Source organism: Vipera ursinii (genome assembly GCF_947247035.1).
Source record: "Vipera ursinii genome assembly, chromosome: 4".
Lineage (NCBI taxonomy): Eukaryota > Metazoa > Chordata > Lepidosauria > Squamata > Viperidae > Vipera > Vipera ursinii.
Genome location: NC_139514.1, coordinates 120059191 through 120083572, shown reverse-complemented (window position 1 = coordinate 120083572; position 24382 = coordinate 120059191). Strand labels below are relative to the sequence as shown.

Genomic DNA, 24382 nt, shown 5'->3' with positions numbered 1-24382 from the left:
AACCCCAAATGCACCCCCCCTTTTTTCAGCCATCAAGTTTTTGACCCCTCGCTAAGCCCTGGGGCTACTGGAATGTCGTCTGGTGTCCTCAAAGCGTCGCTATCCGTGAAAAGGCTGAGAAGGCCTGATCTAGCGCAACCCCCTGCCCGAGCAGGAGACCCGGTACCGCTTCAGACGGGCGGCTCTTCTCAAACCCCTCCGGCCACGGCGCACCCGCAACTTCCCTTCCCCGGGTGGGTCGTCCTCCCTGCCAGGAAGCCTCTCCCGAAGTCCAGGTTGCTCCTCTCCTCCGCCCCCCCTCTCTTCTCCTGCCTTCCGCTGCCTCGGAGAACAGGTTGGGCCCCCCCTCCGGCTTTCTGGCAGCCCCTCCAGCGCCGGAGCTCGGCCATCACGGGGCCCCCTCCCTCCCTCCCTCCCCGCTCCCCCCCTTTTTTCTCCCCACCAGACCGGCTCCTCCCCCCCCGCCCCCCCCGGAGAACACCTTCGTGGCTCTTCTCTGCACTCCCCCCCCTCCCCCGAAGTCTCTTTCTGCCACGGGGTGCCCAGAAGCGGAGGCCGCGTTCCGCCAAACGGGGCCTTTAGAAAGCGCTTCAGCGGCTCTCGGCTCGTCCTCCTCGTGTGGAGGGCGCGACGACCATGGCCACGGAGCCGCCGCCCACTCGGCCCGGCTGGGCTTGGAGGGAGCCCCCCTCCGCCTCCCCCTCCCCCCGCAGCTGCTCTTCTCTGGGGCGGGGCTTCGCCTCCTCCTCCTTCTTCCCGGGGGGGGCTGACCGACTCCTTCCCCTCCACCCACGCCGCAGGCGGAAGCGGAAGCGGGGCGGGCGGGCGGGCGAGAGGCTGCCGCCGGGGGGGGGCGCCCGAAGGGGCGGCGCGGCGGAAGGGGCGGGGCCGCGGGCTCGCGCTCTAGGCGCCCGGGCGGGGTGGAGGAGGAGGAGGAGGAGGAGGAAGAGGCGGGGCGTGCGGGGGGCGGGGTCGCTTCCGCGGAGAGGAGAGGCGGCGGCCAGAGAGGCCGCATCGGCGGCGGCTGCTCGCTCTTCCCTTCCCTTCCCTCCCTTCCCGGGCGGCGAGCGCTGCGCCTGAGCGCCCTGGGGCTGCCGGGCCCGTGGCAGGAGCGCAAGGCCGAGCGAGGCGGGAGCTCCGCCTGTCTGAAGTGCAGGTGAGGAGCGGCGCGGCTTCGGTCCCTCCCCGCGGCCGGTCTGCCTGCGCCGCGCCCGGGTGGGAGCCCTGCCGCCCCTTGCGCCGGAGCGGCCTCGCGGGACCCCCACCCCGGTCCCCCTTCGCCCCCTGGAAGGGGCGGCCGGGCGCAGAGCGGCGCTGAGCCGGACGGGGATCTGGTTTCCCGGGCGGGCGGGAGGTCCCGAGGGGCCCGGCGGGCTGGGAGCAGCGGACGGCCCCTCGGCGCGCTCCGCTTTGGAGAAGGACGGTTATTTTTGGTCAGCTTTCGAAGCAAAAAAACAAAAACAAAATCCACGCAATAAAATGGTGGAGATGCAGATTTAATTCTCTCTTGGGCCTCTTGGCCTAAAACAAGAAACGATCGGTGGATGCAATCATTTCCACTCTTTATTTGGTCATTAAGGCGACCCGTGAACGGCAGAGCCGAGAGCCTGGCTTGCCTGCAGCTTGCAGCGAGAATCACGTTAAATGCACGGAGGCTGCCTGACCCGGTTCTCACGGCCTCCCCGGGGCTTCCCTGCCGAAAGGAGCCGCTCCCTCCTCCTCCCCCCCCCATAAGCCCCCTTCCCCTCGAGCACTGGTGATGTTGCCTAGTTTGGGTCATGAAAGGTCTGCAAGGAAAGAGCCAGGCTCAGTCCTCCTCCTCCTCCTCCCTCCCTGTCCTCCTCCCAATCCTTTTACCACAAAGCGCCAGCCTCCCGTTGCCCGGCGTGGCGTAAATGTGCAGTGGTACACTCGGTCCCTTTAGTTCTCACCTGAAGGTGACAATTATTTTTATTTTATTTATTTTAATTCCATTTATATCCCGCCCTTCTCCGAAGACTCAGGGCGGCTTACAAGCTTATCAGTAAAGGAAGTCAAATTTTCTAAAATGTTTAAATTTGACATGTAAATAAATAAATACCACATTGAAATTGATATTGAGGAGAACGCCACAAGGATAAATCCTGGGTCCTCTGTTTTCCAATACTTATATTGTTAAGATGAGTTAAAGATTTATCAGCTATGCAAATGATACGGAATTGTGCGGCTTAGCTTGTACTGTAAAGAACAGAAGCCAGATTCAAAATAATCTTGATGGGTGAGACAAGTGAGCTGAAAGTAACTGATTTCTGTGTCCTTTGCAGTTCCCTCCAGGTTTTGTGTACAAATCAAATGCACAGGCATAGAATGAAGCGTGCCTGCCTCGCTAATACTATTTGTGAAAAAGATCTCAGAATAGAAGCTGATTGCAAACTGAATATGAATGAGCACTTGGAAGATCAGAGTATTTTGGGGCTGCCCAGTAGAAATTTGGGAGTCCTGGGCATCACATCTTCAGGGGTTGAAGCCATTTGGGAGGAGGGCCGTAAAAGGGACCGTGAAGAGAAATGGAAGGAATTAGAAAAACAGCTTTTCAGAGAGAAGGCTGGTTGGAGTTGATAGCACTCATTAAATATCTGAATGGAGTTGTCATGTTGAAGAAGGCTGAGACTTATTTTTATCGTTTCAGAATGCAGGACTTGGAATAATGGATTTAAGCTACAGGAAGGTGGATTCAGGTTGAATTTTAGAAAAAAAAGAATCACTAATGGTAAGAGCCGTCCAGCCAATTAAGGAATTTGGTAGGTTCCTTTCCTCTCACTGTTTCTACCCGACAAAAAACAAATTATGTCTGTCAGGGATGCCTTAATTTGGATTCCCACTCTGAGCATGGCGTTAGGCTTAATGGCCTCTTCCAGCATGATATAATTTTAACAGGTGATGTGGGCCAAGGGGCTTTTGAAGATGCTTGAACACGTTTAGTAGCATGTGGGTTCCCCCTCCTTTTTTTGTTGGTTTGCTAAGCAATTTGGGGTTAGCTGCCTCTGATTAGGGTAGAACTGGGAGGTAGCCTCTTGTTTTTTTCTGCACTGTTGCTTTGTGGGACTGTCACAGATGATCAGATGCAAAATCAGCCTGCATACATGACTCCATGAATGTAGGAATGACAGGTTGGGCTTGTAGAATCATTCGTATGAATGTGAAATTTAACTCGGATTGCCTTAGAAATGAAAGCCAAATTGTCTTGGAGTTGAACAGAAAATAATTCTGCTCGTTACTTAATATAAAGTGTGAAGTATGTACCTGAAGTTCCTAAATATTATTTAGTAGCATTTTTCTTTCATTTATGAGGTAAAGGAAAGCATGATAATGTGCCATTTTATGCGAGTCTGGAAAATGTTGATTTATGTCTTGCTGCAGGTTGGTGTCTTTTAGCTTAAGCTCCTCAGCTGGAGGCATCATGAGCAGAAGCAAGCCTGAAAACAACTTCTACAGTGTTGAAATTGGAGATTCTACTTTCACTGTATTAAAGCGATACCAGAACTTGAAGCCGATTGGTTCAGGTGCACAGGGGATAGTATGGTAAGGCATTTTCCTCAGTGAAAGAATCTCTTTTTATTGAAGAAGAGAAAGTAATCAAAGATGGAGCAGTGTCGATTTCCTTCCTAGGAAGTAGTGGTCTCTGGGACCAACTCCCCATTTGCCTTAAAGGTGTCCTGCTTTTATTCTGGCTTTCAGCCAACATTCTGCCCCGTTTGGCCCTCTTCTTGGACCAGACATCATCCCTGCTCCCGGCAGAGTGAAACAGTCTTTTCCCACCTCCTGGGCTTTTGCCACCTAGTGTTCCCTGGGACAGAAGAATTCCCCCTCCCCTCGGTACCCCTCAGTTTTCCCACCAGACAAAAGACTCCCAGCATCTTCTTGGGTAGAAGCAGAGTGTCAGGTGGGAAGCCTGTTTTCTGACAGGTGGGATCACTGGTCAGGTGGCCTGATCTGTGTTTCAGCAGGGGCTGCTCGTAGGCCTCTGTGGACTCGGGAAAAGAGGGGAGATTCTTTCATGCCAAGGTTCCCCCCCCATGAAGTTGCTCTTGATTCCAGCTGGTGTTTCAAGAGGATGGTACATTCTGTTAAATTCTTAAAGTTTTTGGTGGGGGGAAGAGGTAGATGGCGGCAGCTGTGTTGAATTGAAGCCATTGAGGGTTGAGGAAGAGACGGGCTCTATTCTCTGGAAAAATCAGAAGCATTTACCGTGTTTTCTGGCGTATAAGACGACCCCCTACATTTCCTGTTAAATTATAGGGTTTGGGCTATACTCGCCGTATAAGACTACCCCTCTTCCAACGCACACCAAATAAAAATTAAAAAACATCAGATTTGATTTTAATATGGTAATTTTAATTCAAATGCTTATGACATGCAGGTACTTAAGTAGGAAAACTGTCACTTATAAACATAAGGCTGTTTGTCATCAAACATGTAAACATAAAACAGTGCAAGTGGATTAAACTTAATAATAATAATATAATAATAATAATAATAATAATAATAATAATAATAATAATAATAATAAGTTGGAAGGGACCTTGGAGGTCATCTAGTCCAACCCCCTGCTAAGGCAGGAAACCCTATACCATTTCAGACAAATGGCTGTCCAGTCTCTTCTTAAAAACTTCCAGTGTTGGAGCATTCACCACTTCTGGAGGCAGGTTGTTCCACTGGTTAATTGTTCTAACTGTCAGGAAGTTTCTCCTTAGTTCTAGGTTGCTTCTCTCCTTGACTAGTTTCCATCCATTGATTCTTGTCCTGCTTTCAGGTGCTTTGGAGAATAGCTTGGCTCCCTCTTCTTTGGGGCAGCCCCTGAGATATTGGATCACTGCTATCATGTCACCCCTTACCCTTCTCTTCGTTAAACTACACATACCCAATTCCAGCAACCGGTTCCTATTTTCCTAATTCACTTTTTCACTTTTCCTAATTCACTCTAAAGCTTTCCCTGCGCAGAGCCTTAAGTAACACCAGCTGCCTGCAATTAGTGCAGGTTCTCATTCCACCAGGCTCAAGGCTGTTCCATCCTTCCGAGGTAGGTAAAATGAGGACTCAGATTGTTGGGAGCAATAAGCTGACTTTGTAATAATGCTGCTTGGGGGGGGATGAAAGCTCTAATAAACAGGCATATACACAGAATGAAGGCTATTGCTAAGCACATTGATTTGTGCTTTAAATTGTAAGCCACCCTGAGTCTTCGGAGAAGGGTGGGATATAAATGGGATTTTAAAAAAAGACCAAATGGGAGATCCGCTCCAGGTTTTCCAGCCAGCCCGCCCAGTTCCTGAGTCAAATGTGTCCTTAGAGCTAAGCTGCTGCTCTGGCTACGCATTCCCCACCTGCCTACAGCTGCTCTTCAACTTTAGAAGGAAAGAAGCCCAGACCCCAGCCTGTAAAAAATCACAGACTGCAGCTTCTACTCCAATTGGTCCCACTTTCCCTGTGCAGACAAAATGGGAGATCCGCTCCAGGTTTTCCAGCCAGCCCTGTCCCTAAAGTTTCAGCAGTTAAGACGACCCTAGGGTAATCCCATAGAGACCCTATCCCTGTCACTCACTCCTCTGGAGGAGAACAAAAATATTAATAGCTTATATTGTAGTAAATGTAGAATTTACTCTGCTAGATCTGGCTCCAGATTTCTGCTTGGGTTCATAAGAAAAGTCTATGCTTCAGGTCTTGTGTATCCTCTTACTGAATTCTGACATCTCACCTAAACTGAAATCACATACTGCTAATATAATTTTGATAAGGAGCTTTTGAATCCATTTCTGGTGGGACTGTGGCAGCTCTCTTTTATCCACAGTGCAGCTTATGATGCTCTTCTTGAAAGAAATGTTGCAATCAAGAAACTCAGTCGACCGTTTCAGAATCAAACACATGCTAAAAGAGCCTATCGAGAATTGGTCCTCATGAAGTGTGTCAACCACAAAAATGTAAGTCTGTTTGTGCAGACTTAAAAGATGATATCATAGTTGTCCTTTAGGATGTGATCCTTTTGCTTTCTTTACCATTCAAGGGTAAAGATAAATTAAGAAGACCAAACCACAAGGTATTAACTTTTACAGGGAAGGATTGGATTTGTAATTTGAATTGATTTATTGAAAATCTGTCCTGGCTTTTGTTGTTGTTGTTGTTGTTGAAGGCTAAAGTCGTTCCATCAGGTCTCCCCTCATTTTATTCCCATGCCGTCCTTAGTAGGATGGGCTGAGAGAAAGCGATTGAGCTGAAGTCTCTGGGAAGGAGGGTCGTGAGTCTTGGGTCTCCAGCCCCAGAACTGCCATGGCTCAATTGTTCACTAGCTGAGAAAAGATGGGCGGTTTTTGAACCTTTTCTTTTGGCTTCAAATATGGCCAGAGTGAAGGATTTCTCAGCCCTGAACTTCCTGATTTTCTAGAAAAACAAATAACTGGAATCCTGCTCAAGAGAAGCCATTTTATTTTGCATGGAGAAAATCCTAGACTACCTAAGGATACTTTCCAAGGATCATGTCTCTTTTGTCTGAATTTTCTGGGTGGATATTATATAGCTGTGTAGATTTATATATACCTGGCATTAAGTTAAATTGAGAGTCAGTCGAACAAATTTCTCTTAGTTCTTTATGTTTTAGAAATTGTGCATAGTTAAGGAAGAGAGAGAGGCCTTGGATTTGCCTGCATAATCCAGTTGCTCTTTTAGATATTATTTTTCTCACAATAACACCTGCCATCTGAGTTGTTTTCTTGTTTGTTTATTCAAGTTAATTTTGCACTAATTCTACTCAAGAAGGATTTTCTCTCTTCCCATTGTAGACCACCAAATTCTAAATCTGGGCATTTTTCAATAATAAGGATAAAATTGATTGGTATTGTAACCTAGGTGTAAATAAGAAAACAGTGTAGAGATTTTAGTGCTCTTAAGACTTAAGTTGATCAGATTTTCCAGCTTTGCAGCTTATTTTACTTTTTATATAAATGATAATCAAAAACTGTGTGCTTATTATTGTACCTTTTTTCTTCTTCGTAGATAATTGGTCTGTTAAACGTGTTCACCCCACAGAAATCACTGGAAGAATTCCAAGATGTGTAAGTATGAATTTCAGGAAGCCTGTGTTAGCCGTAATAACACACAGCTGAGGATAGGGTGAAATGTTCTGCGTTGATTCCGTTGCCTGTTCTGTCTCCCCTCCAAAGTTACATTGTGATGGAGCTCATGGACGCCAATCTCTGCCAAGTGATCCAGATGGAGCTTGACCACGAACGGATGTCCTACCTGCTGTACCAGATGCTGTGCGGCATCAAGCACCTTCACTCCGCTGGAATCATACACAGGGTGGGTGAGACCGCTCTGGCCTTTCACGGGCCCTGTAATTTTTCTCCATTAAGCTATACCTGAAAGGCCACCTGTGCCAGCTTTACAAGCTTCCTCTCAAATATAACGCCTGACTACTATTTGTGTCATTTGCTCTTAATTGGTGATTCGTAAACCATCATCTTGGTACAACTTAAGTCTGGGCATGGTAAATGACCGCATTCTAAGATGGATGCTTTTTAATTAATCACTAAATGTTCTGGATTTAAGGGTGACTCTGCTGTGAAAAAAGCACTTTGTATTAAAGATGTCCAAGAATTCTACTGTTTGTGCAGTTCCCTGAAGGAGGTGGTGTGTAGCCAACCAGAGATGTTTTTTTTTAATTGAAAAGTTTTACAATACATTTTTGAATACAACCCTCCCCTCCCCAACTTCCCAGAGCTAAATACAGGGTATAAAAATACAAACAAACATAATCTAAAATATGCAAACAACAATAAAATATTAAATTCTATCGGTACCTTAACTCTTAGTAAAATAACTACAAGCTAGTTATACATCATATAAATCCGCTACTTATTCAAATGCTAAGTGAAACTTTTTAGTCCCATATTCTGAATATAATCAATCCATCTCCTCCACTCCACAATGTATCTCTGTTGCGATTGGTCTTTCAAATACGCTGAGATCTTTGCCATTTCCGCCAAGTTAGAAACTTTTAAAGTCCATTCTTCTATAGTCGGCAGTTCTTCCTTCTTCCAATATTGCGCTACTAAAAGTCTCGCTGCCGTAATTAAATTCAACATCAACTTAGTATCTACAACGGTGGTATCTGTAATAATACCCAATAAAAACAGTTGCGGAGAGAACTTTATCCTTTTCTTAAATATTTTTTGCATGTTCCACCAAATTTTAATCCAAAAAGCTTTAACCTTTTTACAAGTCCACCATATATGAAAATACATTGCATACCTATAAAACATTTTATAAAAATTCTCTCTTAAATTTTGGGCCTGTGTAAATAATATAATTTGAAATTAGGCATTTTAAGACCACCTCTTTCACGCGTATCTTGCATTATCTTAAATTTAACTCGTGGCTTTTTCCCTGCCCAAACAAATTTATTAACTCCTTTTTGCCATTCTTCCAAGTTTAAATCCTTTTTAAGTATAGGTATCATTTGAAAAAAAATAAAATTTTTGGCAAAACATTCATTTTCACTGCTGCGATTCTTCCCAGTAAAGATAATTGTAATTTTTCCAACTATCTAATTCTTTTTGTACTTTTCTCCATAACTTTTCATAATTATTTTTATATAACTTCACATTTGAGGCTGACAAATATATCCCCAAGTATTTAACCCTTTTAACTATTTCAAATCCCGTTAGCTCTTCTAAAACAGCCTTTTGTAATACTGTCATATTTTTAGACAGTATTTTAGTTTTTTGTATATTAATCTTAAATCCAGAAACTTTCCCATATTGCATTATTATCTCCATCAATTCTACAACTGAATAATCGGGCTGAGTTATTGTAAAAACCAGAGATGTTATTGGAAAAGATCCGATGAAGCATTTGGAATGAGAGGATCAGGGAATGCTAGGGCTTTGCACCGTAAAGAGATTTGATTGGAAATTCTGAGAAGGATCCTGGAAAAAAGGCAAAAAAATTACCAGGTATAATGGAATGTATGGATTACTTTGGGGGAGGAGTCTGGAGGAGAGGCTACTTAGGAAACAATCGGACAAGGTGGGCAGGAGGCCCAAATTAGCTCAAGTGTGTTGAATTTATTTCCTGAAGAATAGGAAAGGACGGCTCCCTGCAGTTGCTTTGTAAGTGGTTCCATGACTAATCCCTGTTCCTTATTAAATGAACAGTGCAAATGGTGTTACATCTTGTCCAGGAAGGTCCATGGCCAGCAGTGGCCCTTCCTGTAAATTTCAGAGCTGTGTATTTTCCCTCTGACAGCCAAAAGATGAATATATGTAATAACTTACAGAAGTTATGGTGCTATTTTCATAGATGATGCCGAGCGCAGTCATAGTTGTTGAGCTAATTTCTCTTTTGTATCCTGCTTGATATTCCTTGGAGGTCTCCTATTTCATATCTTTTCTCTTCAAAGGATTTAAAACCTAGCAATATTGTAGTGAAAGCTGACTGCACGCTGAAGATCCTAGATTTTGGCCTGGCCAGAACAGCTGGGACCAGCTTTATGATGACTCCTTACGTCGTGACGCGCTACTACAGAGCACCCGAAGTCATTCTTGGAATGGGGTACAAAGAAAACGGTTAGCAGTTTTACATTTTGGTTCCTAGAAAATGTCTTTTAAAATTCCATTCCATGGGTCTCTCTCATCTTTTCATGTGCCTCATTTTATGTTTTGTTTAGCTGTTGAAACCTAATGCATTATCAAAAGGTGCTGTGTGTTTAGTCTCAGGGTTCCGTGTTGGAAACATCTTAGGAAATGTTAGGTTGAGGGTGTCGGGACACAGCGCTTAGTTTCTTGCACAGAACATATTCTTCAAATGGGAAAAGTAACTTCTACAAAGTGGCTAAAATTAAGCTTGAACTGTGTACAGGAAGTCTTTGCTTAACAAGAGGAACTGGGCCTGCCACGTCTGTGGCTACCTGACGTCTTAAAGCGCGCTGCCACGTGACAGTGCCACTCAGTGCCGGCTCACGTCCCGGTTGCCATCATTGAGCAGCTCCTCTGACGTCACGAAGGCGTGAGGGCTGCCCCGGGGGGGTGGTGGTGGTGGGGCTGCTGCAGGCGGGTGAGGTCAGTTACCACTCCTGCTTGCTGCGCTTGGTTAGGAGCCAGGGTTGTCGGCACTAGTTAACACTGCCCATTTTGAAATAAAGGATAGAAGGAAACCTCTGTATCCGTTATTTTGTTGGCCCCTCGCATAGGACATAAATAGAATATTTCATGTGCTGCCTTTGAGCTTTCCCCACTTTCACAGCTACAAAACACCTACTTTTGACAGTGCCATTGTTGTGGGTTGAAAGCTGTGATGTTGAAGGAATGAGGAGAAGATGCCTATGTATACTAAGACTCATAAAAGGATATTATTCATGGTGAAGTTGTATGCTAATTCACATTGTTTACAGACAGTGTTGGAGGTGAGCTTTGAAAGAAATGAATTATTGCACGTAATGATCGGTCGTGTTTATTAAAAACTTATATTAGAGGAAGGTTTGCTTTGCTTCAAACTCTAAGTAAATAATATTTCAACACTCCATATAGCCCATTCAAGTTTTTGATATTTATCTATACATTTATGATTACTCATATCAATAATGTAAAACTTTAAATATCAATTCTAGAAGAAGAAATCATAGGTATTTTATTTTAAACAAACCTACCTTACTCTTGAAAGCAAAATGTTCAAGATAGCTTCCAAAACACCATTTAAATAGTATATATGCAGAGAGAAGAAGAAAAAAAAGAGACAGGCTATCGGTGGCAGAAGGGGCTCCTCACACAGTTGATCTGGCAGAGGTTGGACCCCGGGCTCTTGACTCTTGCCTAACGATGAGAATAGTTGAGTAGCTTTACTCATTGTCCCTATAGGCATCCGGTGGAGCCCTTTTGAATGCTTCCTGAGGGTCAGTATATATGGTTTACTCTGCTAAGCGCGGTTTCATAAGCCAGAGAGAGGTGCGAGGTCAAGTGGGTCGTCTTCTCTGTGATTAAGTGCTACCACCTCTTCCCAACAGCCCTCCCTTCATCCCTAAGCTGATTTCGATAACACCCACTGCAGTGTTGTCCTTGGTCAGCTCCACGGATTGAGGATTGAAGGCACTTAGTTTGAGGCAGGTTGCAAGAGAGGCCATCGGAAGGGTTAAGGCTCTCCCTGGCACTCCATTCATCTCCTTTCTCTGCAGTTTTCTTCTTATTACTGGACTGAAAGGGAATTTTCTTTCCATGAAATGTAGTGTAGCAATACTTCCAATAGGTAAGTAAGCTATAATATATTAGAACAATATGTTAAAAGGGCTGGGAGAAAAGAAGGAGAGAAGGGAAGCTGCAGATGCCTCTGGATCCCTGTGGTCGATCCCCCCCCCCCCAGCTAAGCAGGCAGGGATCTGGTCACTTGAATGGGGGAAAGGCCAGGGATTCCCAGGGCTGGGATTCTAGATTAGAAAGTCGAAGAAGGAAGGGCAAACTATTTTAGGTTTTGTTGCCAAGAAATTCTGTGGACCTCAGGAGCCACGCTTGCTCGAGGCAATTGCTCGCAGTCTTTCCACACAAGACACTTGTGTGTATGTGTGTGTAAACCAAGAGCACTTTTGAACAATCTTCTGAACAGGAACATCTAACAAGGTCACATATATTACCTCAGCATGGATAATTGTTGCTTATCTCAGTGCAAGAAAAATGAAAGCAAAATTTCCTTCAGCTCAATTTCTGGGTCCAGGCAGGCTGTTGTCTTGGCCCAGGGTGGAAGTGGCTCACTCTGGCCTCCTCCTGCTCCAGCCCTGGGAGGGGGGCAGGGGGGGCAGGTGTCCCCCTGATGTGCTGACCTTACCTGACCTGACCCAGCTTAGCTTCTGGGCCCAGACCCAGCCAGCTCTGCCACCGGAGGAGCCTATTAGTACTGTGGAAGGTACCGTCCTTTGCTTCCGATAGCAAGACTGGATGGAAAAATAGGCTCCTAGCGCATTCTCTCCAGGAAAGCGGGGGGGGGGGGGAGCATACCCACACTGCCACCTCTCTGGAAAAAATGATCTCTTTTCCTCATAAAACCTCAGTTTTTCACACTAATTTAGTTTATTAATTTTTAAGCAGCCTATTATTGATTCTTGTTGCTAATAAAATTTGTGCTTCCGTATTAGCTTTGTTAAATAATTCAATTTCTTACTATTTATCTTTTATTTGAGCTAGATTACAATGCAAGAATTCTGAAAGTGTTAGAATTTATTCTAAAATGTACCCTATGCAAAAAGGGACCAGTGCAAGAAGACGTTATCCCACCGCAGTCTCTCCTTCTGTTTTTCTTGCACAGAAGATGTTTTTGCCGTGGGAGTCACATGTATGTTCCGAAAATACATTCACGCCTCGATCTCGTGATTCCTTTTCCCCTTTCGTTAACGCTTTCTTTGCCATAAGATGCAGTCGTGTCCTGCTGCTTCTTTTGATTTTTAGTGACAGTTTGCTCTGCTTCTTCTTTTTGTGCTACAAACATAGTGGATTTATGGTCTGTTGGGTGCATTATGGGAGAAATGGTTTGCCACAAAATCCTCTTTCCAGGAAGGGACTGTATCCTTGTGCTTCTGCAGCGGGATTAATTTTTAGTAATTAATTTCTTCCGGTAGATTTCTTCTCTCTCTCTTTTTAATGTTCCTTCTTGGGATATAAGTTTGACACAGTATTTCTTTCTGAAAGCCCTAATCTTTATTTCTGATAAATATAAAAATTAGAAATTGATTCCGTTAAGGCTGCATCTAGCAGTAGGAAATAGTCTCCACTGGGTTGGTGGCGCATTTTTATCCATTTATGTTCCTCCCGCGTCCCTCTTCGTTTTCCCTGGCCGTTTTGTTTGTGTGCTTCCTTCTCAAACCCCCCTTTCTGTTTCCTTCCAGTCAGTTAATGTCATTGCATTTTGATTTCAGTTGACATTTGGTCAGTGGGGTGCATCATGGGAGAAATGATCAAAGGTGGTGTTTTATTTCCTGGCACAGATCGTATCCTTCCTGGGGCCTTGAACAGAAATCTGAGCAGACGGATCTTCTCCGCCGTTTTTTTCTTTTTAACACACACACACACACACACACACACACACACACACGCATTAGATACGTTAATGGTCTGATAAGTTTTTATTGACAAACACTTTTTCATACAGTTTGGTACGAAAAATTGTCTTTTATTAAGAGTTCAGTCAGCCAAGAATACGTTGTCTGAATTTGATCTTAAACGGTATCAGTGGACTTACAGAGTAATCCGTTTTTGTCCTTCAGCCCTAACCCCCAACCCTAACCAAGTCTGTGGCTTTCTTTTCTAATAATGTTGCCACCCAACATTTTGCTAGTATTGTGTGTGGAAACAGGTTTGATCGTTCCTCTTCCAAATGTGGGAGGGGGGCCGCTCCAAGTATAGGTCCCTCAGAGGCTTCCCCCTGGGTTTTTATTTCCCCTTACTGTTTGACACACCTGTTAGCAGCTGTTTTAATCATTATTTTTAATAGATGCATGTATTTTAATATTCACCTCTGGATGTCAGTGTCACAAACTAAATTACTACCTCTCTACTCCAGGAAACTCTTCAGCTTAAACTGACGTGCAAAAGTTGATACAGTTTCAATGGACTGTATCAGATACACCGTTTTACAATTGGAGTAGAGACTATTAATCTTGGCAATGGATGTGGGAAGTTTCTATGCTTGCTTCTCATTCAGCAAGGACACTTCACCTTTAGCACAATACACACACTGTGTACAACAAATGTCATGTCCCTCCACAGTGCAGCGTACAGGGTAGCAAGGGACATTTATCTTTCTTTCCCGAAACACCTCTTGGCTAAGGGAAAAGGACAAATTTTATATAGAGAGAAAAGACATATATTAACATCAGCAGAATTTCTTCCAGATAGTTATTAAATGTTTTAGTTGGGAACTTTATAGAAACATAGTTAAGTTGCATAAGGTATGTCAGGCAAATGGAAAACTGATCTTCAATTTTTAGGCGGGGCTGTCCTATTCCAGGCAGAAGCCCTGCAGTTAGCACGTGGGCGTGCATGGTCACCTCCTGCCCTTCACGAGGAACTGTGATGCTGCAAAAGCAGAGTTCATTCATTGGGACACCTCATGCCTAGGACAGAACGTTTGTGTTGAAATCTTCCAAGTTCTCTGGCCCGCCCAAACCTCATCACCAACCTTCTCGACCCCTTGTTTTAACTATGAGCACAACAAACCAGGAAAAAGGTGTACTGAATCAACCAGCTCAGAATTTGCCAGCACCGTTAAAATTAATTTTTTTTAAAAAAAATGGAACACTTTCAGTAAAGACACAACCTCATCTAATTTTTTTCTGTTTTTGTTCATTAAAATGGGAGACCACTTTAGAGTTGATATGGGTGAGGAATGGATGAGTTTCTTATTTTCCAATTGCAAACATTTATTTTTGAGTTGTTCATATATGACTTTTCTACATTTCTATATCCCAAACATGAATTTACTCATCTTCTGTCGAGAGGATCTGTTCTTGTAGATTAGCAACACTAAAGAGTGGAACTCTAAAATTCTTTTTTCTTGTTCTTCTCACCACTTTTTCTGAGTGACTGGTAGTTTTAACATAACTTTTGTTTTAAACACCAAATACATAGATTTTCTTAGCTTCATGATTTCAGATATCGATCAGTGGAATAAAGTTATTGAACAACTAGGGACACCCTGTCCTGAATTTATGAAGAAGCTGCAACCAACAGTGAGGACATACGTGGAGAATAGGCCTAAATATGCTGGCTATAGTTTTGAAAAACTCTTTCCAGATGTTCTCTTTCCAGTTGATTCTGACCACAATAAACTGAAAGGTAAGATACCATTAAATTTTTCTCCTGCAAATGTTGAAATGTTATCTTAGGAATATTAAAAGTAAAAGATGCATTGGATTGCAGGTTTCTATGAGTAGAATCTTAATTTGCCTTAGCATTGGGATCGCATCTAATTTGTTAATCGTTCTCATTCTCCTAAAAATAACTAGCTCACCTAAAGATCTTTTATATGTTTTATGTGACTATTCCCAGTATCACCTTTGTTGGCAAATGAGTTTCTGGTTTATAAAAAAAGAAAACGCTTTCCTCATGTTCACATTATTTTATTATTACGTGTCACTACAAATATACCAGAAGTACATATACCTCTACGTAGAGCTGGTGGTCTGATTCCTGTTTCATTGGTATCACGAATGCCAAAATTTATCCTGGCCAACTTAAAAGTATTTTTCCCTTGGCCGTGGACAGCCGTTAGAACAGTAGGCAGGAATTGCCCAGTCAGACCACTTTTTCAGTTCCCCAAGACCTGTGAAGCTACTCATTGTCTTCAGGAACAGCTTTTCCATGTCGCTTCGTGAGATTTCAGGTATCTCCTGCTTTCCATTCGTGGAGCAAAATCCGCTCAACCAAGAACTGGCCCTTCAGATGGGCCCGGGTGGCAGCAAAATGCCTCCAGGGAGCCAGTGGGCCCAAACAGCTGGGGCAGGGGCTTGAGCCCCGTCGTAGGGAGCCAAAACTGCCCGTTAGGGAGGGGGGGGGAGAGAGATTGGGAGAGACCCCATTCTCTGCCAAGAGAATCGCTGCCTTCTGCGTGCCAACAAGGCCTGAGTTTTGGCCGGAGAGGGGGCTTTGAAGCAAGAAGGCAACGCCCCAGGTCTTCTGGGCAGGAGCCCACCTCCGAGGCAGGGCCCCTGCTTGCACCTGAGCAGCTTAAGGGAGCGGTAGCTAACTCAACACTGTGCCTAAAGACAGCCACACCCACCACCCACGGAAAGTAGTTGTAAAGCTGATGGGGGGGTGGTGGTGGAGAGAATACTTCTTGCTCCCGGTTGCACTGAGTCCCGCTGCATTATGCGCGCCTGGCTGGCGTTTCAGCGCTCCTGACTTCCTGTTGCAGAAATGGCGTGGCACATCGTCAGGCTGTCATTTCCTGTTTGAAGACGAGCTTATAGACTGCCTGGAAATAACCGTGGTGCCACAATCATATTTTCATATTTAATGGAAACTGGGCAGTGAAAATACTTATAGAATCTCATTTAGACACTTTGTATTCATTTGGATTCAGTCACAGAGAGAAATTTGCTTTATCTTTCCCTCCGCCCTTGAGTGAGATGAACTCTGATGCGAACAGGATTAGATGCTCTTGGGGTGGGGGGGTGGGGGGGTGGGTCCCTGACCGGGATGGGCCTTTTCCTGCTTCAGTCGATGTAGGTTGTGGCCAGTCGGTTCTCCTTGGTCAGCGGAGGTGTGAGTCTACAGGACGAGAGAGGATTGTCTTTATTTTGCCTGAGAAGGCAGAGCCAACAATGTGCCATGTGAGAAAAGGAAGACGCCACCCCGGTTCGTGCCAGAGTTTTCCTGGGTTTCTTTGGAACAGCTGCCACAAAAGCAGCCCTGCTCCGGTCTCTCCACCGCTCTGGCCGCCCGTGGGGCTAGAGCGAGGGGCTTCTCCGTTGAGATTGATCGGCCTGGGGCCAACAGAAAGATCACTCGGGCGAGGTGCCTGGCGAGGGCCCTGCCCGTGGAGGAGATGGCCAGTCGCCAGCTGGCTTCCGAGGGGGGAGGAGGAGGAGGAGGAGCTGAGTAAGCTGCCCTTCCTCCCATCTCCCTTCAGGCAGATCATCCTGGGATGAGGGGTGTGTGTGTGTGTGGGGGGGGTTAAAGGCCCTTTGCAGCAGCAGCAGCAGCCCCAGCTGTTTTTGATGCTGCTTTGACAAGTCCTGCCAGCTAGAAGAGAAGGCAGGGCTGCCCTTGAAAGCGGAGGGCAGCATGTCCCACAAATTGTTGTTATGCTTGGCCACACACGGTGGTCAGCGGGATGTTTGGCCTGGACTTGGTGTTTTTATTCCCCTACCGAGTCCCGGGGCAGTAGGCAGAGGTGGCTGTTTGATGGCCGCCAAGGGATGGGTGCAGGACGTGAGCTGCTCCACACCAAGCTGCCTTTCGCCATTGACTGATGGGGATTTTGCCAGTGCTGATGGGGTTCGGGGTGTGTGTGTTCCAGATACTCTGGGATTGCACCCGTTGCCGTCGGTGCCACCTTTGCCTTCTTTTCCCCACACTCATTCCACTTCTTCTCTGCGGTTCTTTCTCCCCTATTCTGCTGTCTCTGGGCACCGCCATGTCCACCAGGCCGACTTCTTTTGCCTTCCCTACTGACAGTTGTTACACTTGGGGTGTTATGTGACGAGTGCTTGTCTCAGTTCTCAAGGCCCGGAGAACTTCGCCTTCTTCATTTTCAGTATTACTTTCTCTGCTTTGTGGCCCCACCAGTTCTTGCTTGTAAGGAAATGGTGTCTCTTACAACTGTTCCAATGCACCATTGTCGCCACTTGGTCAGCTGCTGTTTGTAATCAGTCTGTGCGATCTTCTTGCAGCAGCTAACCAAGCGATAGACTTTTCCCCCCAGCTCTTTTGCAGATGTGGCACTTGCCCTCTGTGGCTGTCTTCTTTCTGTGCATTTCTTCTTCTTGAGGCTTGGTCTTGTGCAGCCAGAATTGGCCCCTCTGTCTCTTTCTTCAAACTTTCTGCTCTTAGCCAATGCCAGGGTGTTTTTTTTTTAATGCACTGTCCATGTGATGCTTTTTCTTTCTATGTCTCTGTTCCTTTCTTTATTTGGTCTTCCTTGTAGGCCAGCTTGGTCTCTTCGGTACTCAGTCTTCAGGTGGATGCAGAGGGGAAAACCACATGAACCGGCCTGATCAACTGGTTAACTGCTCTTAGCATCCTAAATTTCTCTTAATATTATACCTGAATCTTATTATTTCCCCAAGTTGCATCCCACTGTCTCTCTTTTCTGGTTTCTCTTTTGTTTGCTAAATATACTCAGTTCCTTTAACTGCTCCACATAGGAGTTAATGGCCAGCCCCTTGTCGTCTTAGAACATAGAATAATAGGGTTCAAAGGAACCTCGGAGGTCTTCTAGTCCAACCCCCTGCCCACCATGGCAGAAGACCCTAAATCAGGGGTAGGCAAACCTGGCTCTTTTGTGACTCGTGGACTTCAACTCCCAGAATTCCTGAGCCAGCCACGCTGAGGGGAAAGGGAGAGGTTTCCATGCTGAGCCATGCCAGTTCAGGAATTCTGGGAGTTGAAGTCCACGAGTCATAAAAGAGCCAAGGATGCCTACCCCTGCCCTAAACCATTCCAGAGAAATGGCCATCCGGTCTCTCCTTCAAAACCTCCCAATGCCCACAATCCCCAGGATGGTTCTCTGAATTTGCTCCAGCTTGTCGATAAGGTTATTTTCAATGGCAAAACTGGACGCAATATTCCAAATGGGACCTGTTCAGAACAGAGTGGGACAATTGCCTCTATAGGATGTTAATACATCCTAAAATAGCATTTTTCCCCAGCAAAATGTCCTTTTAGCAAAAAAGTTACAAGGTTGTAGTGGCATGACATGTTTGCAACTAATTCATGCTTCCATCAAAACTAGAAAGCTGAAAAAACAAAATTAATTTTTATCAGTTGCCTATTCTATTCTTAGTTCAGCTTTTAGAAGATTAAAAAAATGGAACGATAAGTAGAAATACACGTAAACATGATTAGATTGGAGAGAGCTAGTTCTTTCTACTTATACTATGGCAGTTTGCAAGCGTGCCCGTCTCCCAGTTCCTCTCAAATATAAGACTCTTAACCGGCTTCTAACTTGCTTCTTTTTAGAACTTTCTGAAAACTTTCTTTTTCCGGTTACACAATTTTAGCCGTATTCATCCACATCCTCTTATACCTAATGGTTTCTTTCTTGCCCACGATCCATTTCTTGGGATTCACTTCCTGGAAATCAGGATGGATCCACAAACCCCACAGCGTTTGCTTCCGCAAGCTTTGGATCCTATTGGTCCTACTTCACTTCCTCCTCCTGCACGGCTTCCTCTTCTGCCCAGGGCCTTCACCCTCCAGATCCCGTTTTTTCCAGCACACGGCTTTCCTGACTTCCTCCAGTGAGGAACCCAAGGCACACACCTTCAGCTCTCTTTCACACTGAAATCCTAGCTTCAGAGCCTGGCCAATAAATGAAAGAATGAAAGAAATGGTGTAGGGTTTATCGCCACCATCACCCCCCCAGCATAAAAGGTTGGATTCATGGCCAGACAGAACGTACGCTGTCTTGCGTGAGCTGGCTCTACCCGGTAAATTTGGGGACATCCTTTTATTGAGTCTTGATGGACCACACAGGCTTTGGCTGGTGCTGTTTTAGGGAACCTTTATGGGGACAAGAGGAAACCCATTTTGGAGCTGCTTTCCTATCCGAAGCTCCATTTCTCCACTGATCAAGAGCAGGACCATGGCGTTATGCTGAGCGGAACTACAAATCCCCCCCCCTCTTTTGGGTGAGGGACATTTGGTTGCTCCGAGTGTGTGTGTGTGTGTGTGTGTGGGGGGGATTTAGAGAGGTTCTCCTGAAGCTAGCCAGCCATAAATCCTCTCGGCCCCAGCTTTGGTTGCAAGGTTGTTTTGTGATAGTCTGTTATAGCTGAAATCCAGTTCTTTGACGGAGGAGTTTCCTTCTCTTGCGGAGAAGCTAAGTTCTGATGTTGTTGGCCCTGTTTTCTTGAGGAGGAGAGAAGTGAATTCTTTCCTGCCCTATCAGGTCCACCCTTAGATGACCAGAAGGATTCCTCATGGTAAGTTCAAATTTCAGTTTCCCCTTTTAATTGTACCAACTACAGGGCTCTGCTAACAGATTACAGAGCTAATAGGCAAATACTGTGGGGTCTTGCGTCTTTAATAATGTCATTTTTTATTATTTAAAGTCTCATTATCAGAAGTTTGTCACCAATTTAAAATTGTAGATCATGAGGACCCTTTGAGAGCTGTATGCAACGAAATTTCATTTTGATGTATGCATCATCATCATCATGTCCCTCCTTGATCTGGTCTTCACACCTGGAACTTCAGTGCAGGTTCAGCCCTCAGTGACGTTCGCTGGTGGGAAATTCTGCCCGAACGGGGTGGGTGGGGGGCTTATTTTGGCCCCCCTGGCCATGAGCCCCGGCAGCAGCCAGAGAGACAGGCAGCAGCAGCAGCAGCAGAGGCAGCTCTGCTTTGCCTCCAGCTGAGAGGAAGCAAAGCAGGGGCTACTTCTGATGCTGGGCACCCAGGAAGAGCAGAGTCTAGTTGCCAGGTTTTTTGGTTTGTTTTTTTTTTTACCAACGTTGAACAGGAATGGGATTCGTTTTTCCCCCTCTCCTCTGGACACCTCCAGGAGCTCCTTGTTCTCTCTGGAGGCTGGCTGACTTCTTCTCTGAATCAGCCTTCCTTAAATGAGCCATTCATAAAAAAATGGATTACAGCTCCTACTGACTGGTGTAATCGGTCTGGGTTTTATCCTATTTTATGTATCCCTTTCCAAAATGTTTAAATATATTCTTTACTAAACTTTGCTCTTGCAGCTAGCCAGGCAAGAGATTTGTTGTCCAAAATGCTGGTGATCGATGCCTCAAGAAGAATTTCAGTGGATGAAGCTCTGCAGCACCCCTACATTAACGTCTGGTACGATCCCTCGGAAGCCGAAGCCGTAAGTCCTGGTCTCTGGAGTCTGGACTTTGTGCACGGAAGGAGAGCGGAAGCGGAAGGCAGGGTGTGGCAGAGAGCCCCGGCTGACGGGGCCCTGCAGGGCGGAAACTCAAACCGTACCGTTTCTGGGGAACGGGTGGGGGTCCTGCGGGTGGGATTTGGCTATAAAAGAGCAACGGAAGAGCCAAATTTTATGTGTTTGCTTGCTTTAAAAAAAAACCTCGCTCTTTTTAAATAATAGCTGATTGAATGGCATACAACTACACCTTGGTGCCTGTCCCTTGAGCCAGTGAATGAGCTGGGCTTGCTGCGTACCTGTTATTAAACTGGGCGTATCTGTTATTTTGTCCGCACTGTTTCCTTTAGCTAAGTTCTTCTTCTGTTCCTAGCCTCCTCCAAAGATACCAGACAGGCAATTAGATGAAAGAGAGCACACGGTGGAAGAATGGAAAGGTGAGATAAGGGTTTTTCGTGATCAGCGTAAGCCGATGCCAGTAGAGATGGAAAGAAGGAGGGTCGGGAGGAGCGCTGAATTTTGGTGTTTTGAACATCCACCAGTGACCTATAGACAGAGGCAACAGTGACAAGAGTGGGGGGGGGAGGATGCTGGATGGATGGAGGGTTTCTCGGGGCTACTACAAGGTTGAGAAAGGGGGGGGGGGTGTAGCACCATCGTGGCTTTCCGTGGGAGGGCCCTCCCTGGCCTTCCGCTCTCTGGCTGTCCACACCGGAGGGAACCCACGTCTTGTTTCCTTGCTATCCGGGTTAGGTGTCCGTTGGAAAAAAGACTGAACATAAAAAGTCATAATCATTTTATTTATGACCAGAAAGCCTGAACAGCAGTAATAACTGGCCTCTTTTGAAAGTAACGTGAAACCAGATCAGCTTCCTAGGCTGCAAAGTGTCCCAAACACAGGTGGGAGAAACGGTTCGAAAATTGGGAGAAATGGAGGCAAACTCCAGGGGGGAAATGAGAAACCAGCCACTACAAGTCATGTGCTTGTGGAACGGCTGGCCCCAGGTAGATTGGCCACGTTGGCCGGGCAATGGCCTTTCCCGGTGAACGGGTTGACTTTCTGAAAGGAAATTCTGTAGGTGCTCTGTGGATTGTCTCGGACTGAAACATTAATCTGTACAATTGTAAAAAGCCTGAAAAAATATTAATTATCATATTTTGCACGTGCCAGGAAGCTTCTGTTCTGTATATGTCCTATATTTCCTACCTTAGTCCCACTCATTCCCGGTTTTTAAAGGAGAACGGAATCAGAGCAGGAAGCACGGGCATTGTGTGGCTTGTCTGATACTTGCCCTTTGTGGCTTTGCTGCTCGATAAGCGGAGTTCTGTCTTGCAGAACCTGGGTCTCTTTTTACAGATGAAATTGCTTCTCTAGCTTGCTTGACATGCTCTGCAGATAACACTTCACCTGCTGATTTGCAGAACTGATTTACAAAGAAGTTGTGGATCTGGAGGAGAGGACCAAGAACGGAGTCATACGTGGGCAGCCACCTCCTCTAGGTTAGTTGCTGTAGGTGTTCTTTGGTTAGTGCCACCCCTAAGGGGGGAAAAGGCTGTTTTTACGTAGCCTTAGTTCACATATGCAGTGCCTTGTCTGAATGTTAAGATTATGCCTGCTCTTATTCATATGTAGATAGCTACAGATCGTTTTGTATGTGTAAATTTCCATATTGACGTTGGGAATCAGAGTAATTATATGCCATGGGAATGCACACTTTTCCTCTGCAAGAAGGTTGGCAATAGTATTTACACATGGGAGAAAAAGCAACTTGGCGCAGCGTGAATCACCCTTGTGCAGCTGTTTGGCTTGTACTCATTGGTCCTCAGAAACCCTCTAGGTCTGTTTCCATTCCCCAGGCGGGAAATGTTATTTCCACTCTTGTTGTCGACAAGTTGGGAAGTGTCATCGTCTCTGATCATTTCTGCCCATCTGGTACGATCTAGTGAAATACCGTTGCGATTAGACCAGGGCCGAGAGTGGCCCAAAGTCACTCCCCTGGCTTTGTGGCTTAGGCAGAACTGGAACGCGTGGCCTGCTGGTTTCACCAGCGCCATCAGACAAGCTCTCAGGGTAGGCCTTTAGGACAGGGCTGAACTGAATTGGGCAGGTTTTCCCCCCGACCACGGGAACAAGATGGCAGGCAACCAGGAAGCAGCTAGAGGAGGAGAGATCTCCCCGTGACTGAAGGGGGTGCTTGTGTTTCTCATAGCACAGGTGTAGCCACGGTCAGCGGCCCTCGGCCTCCATCTTCATCCCCATCAGTCTGTGATGCGTCTTCACTGTCCACCGACCGGACTCTGGCCTCTAACACCGACAGCAGCCTGGAAGCCGCAGCGAGCCCCTTAAGTTGCTGTAGATGACGACGAGTGGACGCAGGAGAGGAACGCCTAGTCACAAGAATCAGTGGTATTATTTCGGGGTGTTTTTAAAAGTAATTGTGGGATTAATTTTCAGAGTGCTAATTTTAAAGTAAAATAGTAAATCACGATGCTATTCTGTAATTAATTGTACAGTATGGAACTTAATTTTTATTGTTTTAAAATTGCATGCTTTACTACTGTGATTTTTGACTTTATTTTTTCAGGATGCATTTATAAGATAGGTTTATTAAATGTAATATTGCTATTCAGTTTGCTATATCACAGCTTCTTTCAAGGTCGTCTAGATTTTTCCCCCCAGAGAATCTGTATCAGCAGAGGCATTTTTCAGCTCCAAAACTTAATCTTTTATTTCCAATTGTTGTTACTCGTGGGATATCTAATTATAGGCTATACAATATTGCCTGGATAAGGTCTTTGAACAAAAATGTTTCTGTAAGTGTTTACCCAGGAAAGGCTGTCTGAGCTGGCTGTCTTCAACGGACGCTGTCCATCCATTGGCCCATACGGGAGGGGGGCCACGGCAGCGGTTCCAGGGGTAAGGCGGCTGAATGCTCTTGGCAAACCTCAAAGTTGCCATCGGCCTGGCTCACCTCCCTTGCACAAGGCCTTTAAAATAATCCCCCGTTTGCACCTGGAGTGTGTTCGCTTCTCCATTCATTTGTTGCATTCAGATTAGTACCAATTCTAGAAACAAAAATGTTTTTTTCCCTCCTCTTTGACGGTTTTCTTCTCAACCTGTAGCGGATACTTCTGGATCTGTGGTATAAGTATTATGTAAGTGTACTGTGTACGCTCCAGGGGGTTCAACCTGTGCAACCTTTTGTGACATTGGGTATTAGAACAACCCAACAGAAATCACAAAAGACATGAGGACTGCACTGAGATCATGTTTTGGTTAATTTCCTTCCAAGAAAAAAAAAGTGTAGAAATGCTGAATATAATTAAAAATGGTTCTGCTTTTTGCTGAAATGAGTTTCAATACATATCTTTGAATATGTATTTCATTTTATTCCTCAGATTCAAATTCTGAGTTCATTGTGAATTTAAAATTGTGAATTTAAAAATGCAGAGTTTTAAGAATTAAGCTTGTACTATCTGCACTGTGTAGATAGAAGTCATTTCTGTTTGTTTTTATTTATTAAATTTGTATGCTGCCAGTTTCACTGAGTCTTGGCAGGTTGCAGTAACTGAAACGTCCATGGTTTGCGTAATTCTACAAACAACAAAACAAACCCGGCAAATGTAACACTGAAACAGCCGTGACAAGCCATAACAGACGCAGTGCAGGCTGGCAAACTGACACCTCGCAGACACAAAACAATGTTATTATACCTCAGTCCAGGGACAGTCACGCCACGTCCACAGATCTCAGTGACAAAAGCAAGACTGAATTTGGCCCCCGAGGGCATTGGGAACAATTCCAATCTTAATGTTT

General features: G+C 45.4%; 1 protein-coding gene across 5 annotated transcripts; it reads left to right on the top strand.

The window, feature by feature from the left end:
• The first annotated feature begins 2659 nt into the window (after positions 1-2659).
• On the top strand, positions 2660-24104 carry MAPK8 (mitogen-activated protein kinase 8). Of its 5 annotated transcripts, none has more exons than XM_083362737.1 (12): positions 2660-2749; positions 3400-3561; positions 5828-5957; positions 7027-7085; positions 7194-7332; positions 9434-9599; positions 12929-13000; positions 14664-14846; positions 20426-20550; positions 20939-21002; positions 21988-22065; positions 22781-24104. In XM_083362737.1, the coding sequence occupies exons 2-12, from the start codon at positions 3440-3442 to the stop codon at positions 22924-22926; spliced, it is 1284 nt and encodes a 427-aa protein (XP_083218863.1). In that variant the 5' UTR covers positions 2660-2749; positions 3400-3439; the 3' UTR covers positions 22927-24104. The 5 variants fall into 5 exon arrangements, with proteins under 5 accessions (XP_083218863.1, XP_083218866.1, XP_083218865.1 ...); XM_083362740.1 differs by having other exon boundaries at positions 22776-24104; XM_083362739.1 differs by lacking the exon at positions 12929-13000 and adding an exon at positions 12504-12575.
• The last annotated feature ends 278 nt before the right edge of the window (positions 24105-24382 follow it).